The sequence below is a fragment of the Watersipora subatra genome, chromosome 6 (assembly GCF_963576615.1).
Source record: "Watersipora subatra chromosome 6, tzWatSuba1.1, whole genome shotgun sequence".
In the NCBI taxonomy this organism is placed as follows: Eukaryota; Metazoa; Bryozoa; class Gymnolaemata; order Cheilostomatida; family Watersiporidae; genus Watersipora; species Watersipora subatra.
This window is the reverse complement of record NC_088713.1, coordinates 26,574,225-26,586,349: the sequence shown is the minus strand read 5'-3', so window position 1 is coordinate 26,586,349 and position 12,125 is coordinate 26,574,225. Positions and strand designations below refer to the sequence as shown.

General features: G+C 36.1%; 1 protein-coding gene across 1 annotated transcript; it reads left to right on the top strand.

Moving 5' to 3' along the window:
- The first annotated feature begins 1,039 nt into the window (after window positions 1-1,039).
- LOC137398167 (piggyBac transposable element-derived protein 4-like) lies at window positions 1,040-1,369 on the top strand. The gene has a single exon (XM_068084272.1). It carries the CDS (start codon window positions 1,040-1,042, stop codon window positions 1,367-1,369), a length of 330 nt encoding a protein of 109 aa, XP_067940373.1.
- The last annotated feature ends 10,756 nt before the right edge of the window (window positions 1,370-12,125 follow it).

The window sequence follows — 12,125 nt, the reverse complement described above, 5'->3', positions numbered from 1 at the left end:
GATTTTGAATACACTGAGAAAAGTGATGGTTACGGCAGCTCGGACGATGACGATATTATATCCACTCAAGCCGTTGTAAATAGAAGTACAGTGTGTGGTAGCAGCAGCTTTATATCAAGGAATTACCTACTACTAGCACTGATACACAGGATTCTAATATTTAGAGACTAGAAGATGAAGTAACTGCAACCACATCAACTTTAGGCCACTGGAAAACAGTTACTGACTTAGATAATGACAAGCCTCCATCACTCCACGATTTCTCTGCTCACACCGGGCCAAACTTCACACCACCTGCTGATACTTTACCGGTGGAATATTTTGATTATTTTTTTCTTCCTGTCAATCAAGGTGGAAGTAGTTTGTGGGGCTTCATAGCAGCAGAAACTAATAAGTACTATGAGTACACTTATGCAAAGATGGGAGTACTGCAGGCACGGTCTAAGCTGAATTTATGGGAGAATGCAACAGTACAGCAACTATAAGGGCATTTACTGGACTGCGTTTGAACGAAGGATTGTGGAAAGCTCCAAATAATAATGCTTACTTTGATGGAAAGCATCACAGCCAAAACCACCCAGTATTCCGACAGACCATGAAGCAGGACACATTCAACCTCATGCTCAGATTTCTACATGTTTCTGACAGTTATAATGAGCCTCTACGCTCGAGTGCAAGTTATGATCCTCAATACAAGTACAGGAAAGTTCTGGAACATTTGACAGCTAGGTGGCAACAAGGTTATGATCTCTTCAAAGTAATATCCATAGATGAAACAATCGTAGGTTTCAAAGGCCGTCACTGTCTAGTCAACTACATCCGCATAAAAAAACATCACTAGTGAGGCCCGAAGGAATACAATCTTGCCGACTCAAAGACCGGATATGTGCATAATACTGTTTATCATACATCAGCACTCAAAATATCTGACAAAGTGCAGCCATTCGATGTATGCAATAAACTTTTAGAAAATCAGAGGGGCAAACATCATCATTTGGTAGTAGATAACTATTACACTAGTCGAGTTCTCTGCAAAGAAATGCTCAAAAAGCAAATATATGTGACTGGCACAGCACGCAAAGGTCGCCGAGGTCTGCCTGACGGCATCAATGCTAAGCTGACAACCAAAGGGGAAATGAACGTAATGAGAAATGGCCAGATCATGGCATTGTCTTGGGTAGACAGGAAGCAAGTACGCATGCTGTCTACACACACTACTGCAAAGACATGCGAGAAGACGCTTTGGAATGGTCAGGTCAAAACATTACCAACTGTGTTGGTGGAATACAATGATGGGATGGGTGCTGTCGACGTAGCTGATAAAATGACCGATGCTTATGCTGCTGAGCGAAGAACAATGAAATGCTGAAAAAAATATTTTTCCATCTCCTGGACAGGACAATAACAAATGCATATATTATGTATAAGCTAAATCCCAACATCACAAAGCCAATGGGGCATTATAACTTTATTGTAGAGGTAATTGAAGGCCTGTTCAGTGGTTACCAAGAAAGTCGACAGCATGTTGGTAGACCAAGCCTGGGTGACATGCAGTCAAGATTTACAGCTAGACATTTTTGTGAGACAATTCCAGATAAGAAACGTAAAGTCTGTGCTGTTTGTAGCAGGAGCAGGGTTAGCGGCTACAAAGGAAAACGAATAACTACATGGTGTAAAAGCTGTGGCGTTGGACTCTGCCGCAAGGAGTGCTTTCAAGCATCCCACACATAGACAATTGTACTTTGTTGTATTTTTTTGGTAGCAGTACATTATTAAATAGATGTTATGTAAATTTTAAGTACATATGTAAATACATTTCAGTTCGAGCTATGTATATTCATAAAATACAAAATTTTCTTGAATTTTCCAAAAATAAATTACACGAGTTTCGGTTGTTTTTAGGGGGGCTTATACCCGGTCAAAGGGTTAATGGTTGACTTGCAACAAATTTCACTATACAGTTATTTGGTATTAAAAGATCCACCATGTCTTACTTTGTTGTGTTGTAGGTGTCAAATACGTGGAAATGTGATTACAAGCTCTTAAAAGCTCAAAAACGAAAAGTCGCAGTAGATTGGAATCTGTTTATTTATCTGACATAGTCATTACAGTTTGGTTATCATCTTGTCACATGATGTTCTCATGTGAATTGAAAAGCCAATAAAACGCTCAATATGAAACTTATCAAAGCACTAGTTTATGACAAACACTTCGGGTTTCACCGAATACCCCGTATCAAATATAGATGTTCGCTACTTTACAGTTTTGTTTTGGCATTATTCAATCGTCAAGTCGTAATCTGATCATGTGACCCAATACTTCAAAAATAGTTTTTGCAGCACTTTTCGATTATCATAGGTGACCAACAGGCTCGTCATGATTATAAGACAATGATATGTACTCTTTCGAGCTAAGGTTAATAAGTTTAATGAATTTTTACGGTAAGTTATAAGATATCAGTGCTAAAAGTGACAGCATTACAATGATGGTAAAACAGACGCGTAAGAACAATAGACATCGTTTTATTGAATGTGTGAAGTATATTTGTGAAAATATTTCAACGAATGAGGTTGCATGAAAGTGTAAACAGAAACCATCCTGTAACAACTACAGCCCATTTGAGCCGTTTTGGAAAGCGAATCCAAACTACGGCGGTCTCGTGTGGCTGCGATTAACAGTTCATTTTTTAGCTTTTAAGAGCTTGTAATCACATTTTCATATATTTCACACCTAGAACACAACAGGGTTAGACATGGTGAATCTTATGATATCAAATAACTGCAATGTGAATTTTGTTGCAAGTCAACCTTTAACTTGCTTTTGAATATTGTACAAATTACTTGGTATTTTCCGTTCGTGACTGGCTTCTTCATGAACTCCCAGACCACCGACATGTTGATTATTTCTTGCTGAAAAACGTTGTGAAACCTACAGTTTAAAGACTATTGTCGCAGACGTAAAAATATAGTCTTGACTCACCTTGTTTTATTTCGCCTGGTCCTTCCGCTCTAGGACTATATGTGACTCAATTTAAATCGCACTTAAAAAGCGATATACAACCACTGTTGTTTAGCCATAAACCTACCTGTGTCTTTGTATAGGAAGACCCGAGGGTCAGGTGGCCTGACCCAAGCACCTCTGACCCGGTGGGTCAAGACCAGATGAGCTACCCATGCCAGCTCTATTCTTAACTTCATAATGCGCCCTAATCAAAATATATCTCTTTGCTATCTCACGAGCTAGGCTACTAGCTTGATGATTACACATAAACAATACCATGATGTTGAATCTCAGCAATTTCTCCATGGTGGCAATTAGTGCTAGCCTTGGAACGTTTTTCACCAAACCAGCATTACTAAGCAACACTCTCAGTCGCTTTCTCACTGGTTGCAAACCTCATTCACCGCAGGCGAAGACAACGTCAAGCCACCACGATTTTTAACTGTGATTAGGGAATTCGTTGCTTGGTTTACATCACAGTTAGTAACATCCACGATGCTAGTGAAACAATCATTACACTTCAGCTTTGGTGACCTAGCCAGCTACATAGCCAGCTGTAAAATAATAATTCTGTCTCATTTTTGACTTAAGACATACTTGCATACTCATCATATTTAGTCATGTTTAGTTCAGCAATATTTTAGTCTACTCACCTAGCCAGGGTCTGGCTCTTTGAGTGGGTGGGCTATTTGCCCCGCCTCTCCTTTGCCCCCTCTCTCTTTTCCCCCTTCTCATTTCTTCTTTGGAGAAGGGGAAAAGGGAGAATAGCGATAGGAGAGGGTGGCAAATAAAGCCCTGATCGCTCACGATTTGTGTGCGAAAATTCATAGCTTTTTTAGTTTTAATCTATGGTGGTAATCAGATATTATCACATAATTGCTTTAGATTAATGGATTATGTATCCAAGAAGGTTTTTGAGTGAAAATAAATGGGATTTTGTCAACTTTTCCTGATGAGCTCCATTGTTAATAAGAGTGCAGTCAAGCATGAGGTACATTACAATGACGTTACGTCGTGCTATTCAAGCCTGACAAGGCAACTGATGGGAATAGCTATTATTGGCCAATCTAGGTATATATATATATCTATGGGCACGTATAACAGGAAAGCTTGTATAGAGCTGAATTTATTATGGCATTGCTGTCTGGAGGCTTGCCAAGTCTACTAAAGAAAGTCAATATGTGGTGTAACAATCCAGCAACGAGTGTAACAACCATATTTGTGCAATGCTAAAATGTTATATTAGTTTAAACGTTTTTTTTTATCTGATAGATATGGTAATAGAGTAGTATAATTGAATAACTACTGTGTTAGCTCAACATAGGTATTGACAAAGAAAAGATAACTCTAAATTATCATCATACATTCTCATGTTAGATAGTATTAGTGGTCGACAGAGAACCCTACTTAAAAAAACTAGAGAACTTACTAATAGATTATATTAGTGGCTACTAGTAACTACATTGACTAATATACAGCCAGAACAGATATTGTTAGCTGGTCAGCATGTAGCCACTGTATGATTTTCATGAAGGTAGAGGTGGAACGACCTGCATCACTACCATTCATCATCTTTACTCCACTTGGTCAAACATGGTCAAAAACAAAAATACTTTAGTCATTATTTTTCTTGACTTTCAAAAAGCTTTTGACATGGTTAATCATAATATACTTATTGCAAAATTAGCAAACATAGGAATAGCTGGTAAATTTCTTGACACCATCAGGTCATATTTGAATGGACGGCGCCAATGCGTGAAGATAAAAAATATCTGCTCAGATGCTCTTCCTATAGCTACTGGCGTTCCACAAGGTTCGATTCTTGCACCCACACTGTTTCAAATTTTTATAAATGATCTACTTGAATTACCACTCCACAGCACACCTCATGCTTATGCTGACGATACCTCATTCTCCATATCCGAAACTAACCCTTCTTGCCTCCAATCTAAAATAAATTCAGACCTAAGACTTATCCAACAATGGTGTGTGGCAAATCAGATGCCTCTTAACATTTCAAAATCTCACTATATCTTCGTAAATCCACCATTGAATTTCCCTCTGACAATTTCTATATTTGACAGTACCCTAACAAGACAATCTACTTCTAAACTACTTGGCTTCATCATCAACGACTCTTTATCATGGCTAGACCACATCTCATTCATTTCAAATAAAATATCATCTAACCTACGTTTATTTTATAACATTCGTCATCTTATGAACTTTGATACTGCCAGACTATATTACTATAATTTTATCCATTCCTATCTTACATATGGCCTGCATGTGTTTTACCCTACAACACCTGTAAAATATACCAACACACAACAACAACAAAAAAAAGCTTTACGACTTATATGCAAAGACCTAAACATACCCCATAAAAACCATCACTTACCATCTACCAACTTAATTACAAGCACTACCAGTGTTCTTCCCTTACCTAAGCTATCACATTACTTCACCTGCCTCGCCGCTCATTCAATACTCCACGATAACTGCCCTAAATATCTCAGCTATAGCTTTCAAACCGTAAACCGTAGTCACAAAACCAGAAACAGATTCAAATTACCTAGTGCCATAAACCACAACAAACTCAACAGTAACCTGCTAAATTCATTTAATAATCTCTGCACTCATTTAAGAACTCTTCCTCTGCAATCTTTTAAAACAAAACTCAAACTACACCTACTATCCTCTGACCAATAATACCATTCACCATATAGCCTTACCTATTTAAACCATTTCATATTACACTTTGTTTTCATGACTAGAAAACTTGTCATATATTTGTATACTATTTTCACTGAGATATTATTTGTCAACTTGTTGTTTAAACAATACTCATATCAATCCTCAAGCTTGTGTTCTACATATTTTATGCATTCAGTTCTAATATTATTATAGTAGTTAGACTATTCACTAGTTTTTTAGTTAGACTATAGTTTCTTTGCGGTCATTTTTATTTTTTTGTTGTACACCGCTTTTTAGTTAGTTTACTTGCCGTGGTACCTTGTGGAAAACATATTGTAAAATATGACTATTGATTACCACAATAAATATTGCTCATATAAATATTGCTCATATATAAACGAGACACGAGACGTCTCAAGTACCGACCTGTCCCGTCTCGTATCGGTCTCGACTTAACTATTGCCAAACTCGAGACAGGAAATAGAATTAAAGCGCCTGCACACGGTTGTTGAAACATGGCTTCTTGCGGTAGTAACAACTCCATATATTGCAATGGATTGCGGGCAACTGCCTTTAAAGTTATACCCGGTCCGTTACTACCTGTTGCTACTGATTATGTTGGCCACTGAGTCTAATTATGTAGTCCGGACAACGGCCCTGTTATTTTTTAGTTCGGTTCTGTGTCCTTAAAACAGATACCGGGTCGTATCTAATTACTCTTCGGATAATCCAATTTAATAAATAAGACTTTTGCGGGTAAAATGTCTGTATTTTATCGTATCGTGTCTAAACACCAACTGCCCTTCATAAAATTCGGGCCTCTTTTACGTATAAACTACCAATCGCGGGTAAAACTTGCCCAGACACGGAGAAACGAACAAAAGGCCGTGTCGACCATAGTCCGTGTTCGGTTAACAATAACGTTTTGTTAGCTCAATATAAGAATATACATGTGCATGTATACAGTATTTAATATATTTTCATGAGTACAATTTAAATATAATTCACATACTACAGCTAATACACAAACAAAACTTTAATGAAACGATAAGAACGAAAGTGTTATCGTGTGTTCTTTTAGTTGCGGTATTTCTTTGTAGAGCGACGGCTATCGGTTTCATTACACATAACATTAAAAAGTAAGAACTATTCAATAGATGGTAAAAATATACATGTACAAAGCAATATGTTTATAATAATTATGATCAATCAAGCTCAAAATTCTTAGAATATATAACTTCGGTATTTTAGAGCAGTTTGTGTCACTTTTGTTTACAAAAACTACACGCATATCACTATTAAAATGTTGTATTTAAATCGTTTACACCAGGTGAAAATTCAATTTAAAAAGAGTTTTATTAATTTGATATATACCAAGTAGCTAGTACTTGTGTAGTGAAATCATCACCAAATGCTCATTATTTTACTGTCTCGTGTCTCGAGTCTCGAATTTTTACAAGACAGTGTCTCGAGTCTCGTCTCGAGCTTAAAAAACCTGTCTCGTTCCACCTCTACATGAAGGTGCTAGCATATTATCGGAGACCTTAAACAGCAACCAGCGTATCTATCCATTTATTATGGGGAGAAATGTGTTAACTAGTTAGTCGCTGGAGACAAGAGGAAAGGTACCATTACCTTTATCATATGTCATCTGACAAACTTGTTTGATAGTGAAGTCTGCTAATCAGCTTGAAAAACACAATTATTATATTGTACAGAAGGTAGAGTTTAACACACGCAGTTACTCCTGTTATATAAAATCTTCATCACAAACTAGATTAGAACATAAGTAAGAGAATGGGTGAAACTTGGTTACTACTAGAAAGCAGTAGGGAAGAGATTATTTCCTTGTTAGTTCTTGATACCAGTACTTGAGTCAGTTTCAGAAATGCAGGAAATAGTTAATAGCAGTTGCCTCCCCAATAAGTGTTATCAGTAAAGTGCATAACAAGGCTCATGGTTATAGAGGCATTCCAACATTACATAGTAACCCGAAAACTGAGAGCTAGCAATAAGGGACGAGCTAGGGACCTTCCTTAACCAGGGGTTTGGGTGTCTTGCTTTTTATATAACTCGTGTATCTACTTATGAAATGATCAAAACAAACAGAAGCATATTTGATAAATTGGTTTCTACAGTCTATGTTTGACCCTAAATTACCAAAGCAAAAAAGTATACAATTATACATTAATAACACAAGTTACTTTTATCAAATGTACAAAATTGTTAATTTGTTAAATAACAACAAGCTATTTGAAGTAGTAAGTAAACCCAATTTATTAATTGCTAGTCAGTCATTTCTCCTTTGGGAATCAATTGTCCCTTTCATCAGTTTTAACAGTTCTTTTCACACAACTTCAGTGTCCTTTAAAAGAAAGGAGTATAAAATTATATGTCCTCAGTGTTCTGTAAGTGAGTAGGTTCAAGACCAACTTGTGGCAATAATTTTTCCCTTTGTTTATTCCCCCTATGGCTAACTAAACCACATTCTGAATGTCAAGTAACTGCAATTATCTCAATCACAATGTTAGATAAATACAAATAATATATTTACTCATTTACTAAAGTAATTATGGAAGAATTATAAATTCATAATAAGTCTGCAATAGCTACAATGATTCACAATGCTTTGTTTAAACACCTCAAAGTAAAGTTTATATTTAGAACTACATCAGCTCTAATAAAAAGTACACTCACATTTCTCTTGATTCTAATAATTTTGACTCAACACACACAATCTTTCTATGGCCTGAATTGACTACAAAAAAGTCTATGACTCAATTCCCTAGAGTTGGATCATTGAGTGAATAAGGCTGTAGAATTTTTTCCATGCAGTTGTAGAGTTCATAAAGATGTTATTGACCCACCGAAAACAGAACTGACAGCTAAAGGTAAAAAGTTGACTAGTGTCAGAATCAAGTGAGGCATCTTTCAAGGTGACACCTTATCACCGCTGCTCTTCTGCACATACTTAAACTCTCTAAGTAATATGCTGGTGGGGACCCAATATGGCTGCCAGTTTAAAGATCATTTGTAAAAACTTTTAGGAACTTTAACAGAAAATATCGGTGTTTTCTTACCATTTAAGATCATTTTTGGTGTTTGCAGATTTTTGTGACCTGACTTCAATGATATTTCATAATTAAAATCTACAATACTTTATTGCGGCTAAAACGATCCGATCATTTGAAAGTGTCAGTATAATGTCTATAGTAGTAAAGAGATCAACAACATAGAAACATGTAGTGCTGCAACTTCAATGCAAAAGCTGATATCAACTGTCTCAACAATAGCAATTCGTGATGTCATTTAGAATGTATTTATCTTCTGATTATTTTAACTGCGATCAAGTTTTGTATATTTGAATATTGAAACATTTTCAAAGTCGGGACGCATCGAGCGTGAAAAACAATCGCAAATAATAGAAAAATACAAAAGTTTCTATTGAAATCAAGTGAAATTTAATGGAAGTTCACCTTTCAGAGCATTGGTGAACAAACCTGCTTATCTGGACATGCATGAACACAGCAGTAAGAAAACCTCCAATACTTGAGACATACTAAGTTGCAGTAATTTAAGGTAAAATTACCATTGTTGTTACCAGCAGTGACACTTTTAGATCACTTTTTTGACATCACAATTTGTTGTTTGTAGTTCAAGCATGCTAGACCACAAGGCCACAACTGCTATCTAGTGGCCATAATTATATGCTTAATTTGGTGATTTTTCCCTGATGTTATGGCTGTATTTGAGTTTGCCAAACTACAGTAATAAAAAGTGAATCAATTTAAAAGTAAAATGTCCTGGCAGTCATATCACCAAGAACATTAAAAGCAATCGGGAATGATAGAACAATACCAACACTATTTAATAAAATCAACAACAATTTTGTGCAAGCTCATATCTGATTTTAACTATTGATAAAAAAGGAGTTGTCTTCTAGAGCGACGTCATGAGCTGACAACTTCCGTTTCATCAAGCCTGTTAGAGATTTTCCAGTGTTCTTATGTTTGTAGACCACAGACGCATGTGAGGAGACCTGCCTATTTACAGTGGGTAGTACAGCATATGTACTTGTTGATACTTGTCAGCTGCCACTGGTGGCAGGGTCATGCAGAGATAACTTGAGATCATGGGTAAGTATAGACAAAAACTATGTAGTATTTATATACTGGGTTGTGAAAGGAATGAGAATAGATTCCAGTGAATAAAGTAATTGAGATGAGACCTGTTTAATACTGTAAACAATTTGATATTTACTATAATAAGAGTTAGTTGGTAAGTTGTGTGTTATTTGGAGTTATTTAAATGTAATGATGGAACCATTGAGTGAATAGTAGTTCTGCTTGTATTCCATTCAGTTAGAGGCTATCATAAATAAGGTTATATAACTCCCTAATGAATTTTCACTGTCACCATATAATGACCCAGCTATCATCATTGGTTGTCTGAGCTTGTCATATTTTTAAGATGTACCAACTTCGTCTCTTCAAATCTCTATTTAGCGCTGCAGGTTTTTATTCTCAACTCTTTTAGTTGCGGCTCATTTTAAAGACATCAGAAAAGTTCTATAAGCTGAACCATTGCATAGCAACAATTAAGTATTGCAGCCAAATCATCAATATTGACCTGATGATCAATTTGATCAAGTCCACTTGCGTTTGACCTGTCGGTAAAGCTTTAGGATTTGCAAGTGTACAAGTTTATTTTTTGCAGTTTATTCCATCTCCTTGCTAGTTAGAGTAAGTTATGTCATGTTTCCATCACCCACTCTACATTCAACTCGCATATTGTCAAACCTTCACTTCTTTTCACATTTTTTAAAAGTCCAGTAGTCGATCGTACATCGTAAATAATTCGTTCTAAGAATGTTATAGGGAATTTACGTTTTAAAAACAGTAAACACAAGCAAATTGCCTAATCCATTCCGAGATATTTTCACACTCGCCATTTAGCCTAACTCTTTTAATTTGTGGCCTGTACCAGGTTAGGTTAGAATTATTTTAAGATAACTTTCGATGATAGTTCAACTCGTGACACTCAGATTTGTAGATCGACGTTGTGACACCTGCACCAATCACGTTGTGACACCTGCGCCAATCACGTTGTGACACCTGCACCAATCACGTTGTGATACCTGTACCAATCAAGCGTTTTTAACTCTTTCGCTACCGTAAGCCGATATATCGGCTTTCGTGGCAATTCAAGTACAGACCGTAAGCCGATATATCGGCTTTTTAATAAAGTTTCACTTTATTTTTGTTTACAAAGCCTATACAATAGCTGGGCTAATAAAATTTTGTCTCCAGTGAAACAACCTTGTTGCCAATCACGTGCACCTATAAAAAAAAAATTTGGTTCTACGATTACACTTCTAATTATTTTTCAAAACGGCAAAACCAGATCGTTACCGTCATGCAAATGAAAAACACACCGCGTTCGTTCAAAGCAAATAAAACGTTAGATATTGTGTGAGAGTAGAATTCACTTTGTTCTTATCTTGAAGAAATTTTTGTTTAAATAAGATGCATTCTACAGTAAAGCGATATATGTTTTTATTATTGAGATATTGCTTAAATATTAGCGGAATATCGACTTTTCAAAAAATTTGTTTTGTTAATTCTGGCAGAATATTCATTTGGTAAGATTTTAATGCGGTAGTGAAAGAGTCATGTATTAATGTGCAATTGTGCAGTTATCCTCCTCTCTGTTTTTTCAACACATTTGACGATTTATTACGACGAAAGACAGTGTCGTGAAAGTTATATAATACATATGCCCTTACACAAACATTTGCTCTTCCGCAAGCTCGGAGAGATAAACTAACATTCAAATTCATTTCGAAAACTGCCCGACTTGACGATTATTGTTATGTGGAATTTCCTACGTAGTACAAAGCAAAAACTTCACAAAAGTTTTTTGCGTTATTTGTAATTTACGTTATAGGAGGTATACATTATAGGAGCGTCTACTATAGCAATTATATAAAACATTTCTGTTCATTATTTTATTAAGTTACTTGGGCAAATAATTTTGTTTTGAAAATCTGTTTTTACAGGCAGCACAACTTGCTTCATTTGGCAACCCTTGCTAACCAACTTTGAGAATGAAGTTGGAAAAACTAGCTGGCAACACAAAATCTAGAGATTAGAGAAAGTTTCGGCATTTCTCATGAAAAGCCTAGAGTTGTCATCCTTTTTGCTTGACAAACTGAAGACATGATAATGTAAGTTCTCACATACCTTATGTCTGTAAATAAACACCATCATGTTCCAATCTGCACTTTGTGTGAGCTTCCCTTTCTTTAGTCTAACAAAACTTGTCTCTCACTTACAGAGTATTTCTATCATAGCAGTTATCATAGCGGCTGAGGCTTTTGTTCATTCATTATTGCAAATTAGCTTCCAATCGGAGATTTGTTATCAGAA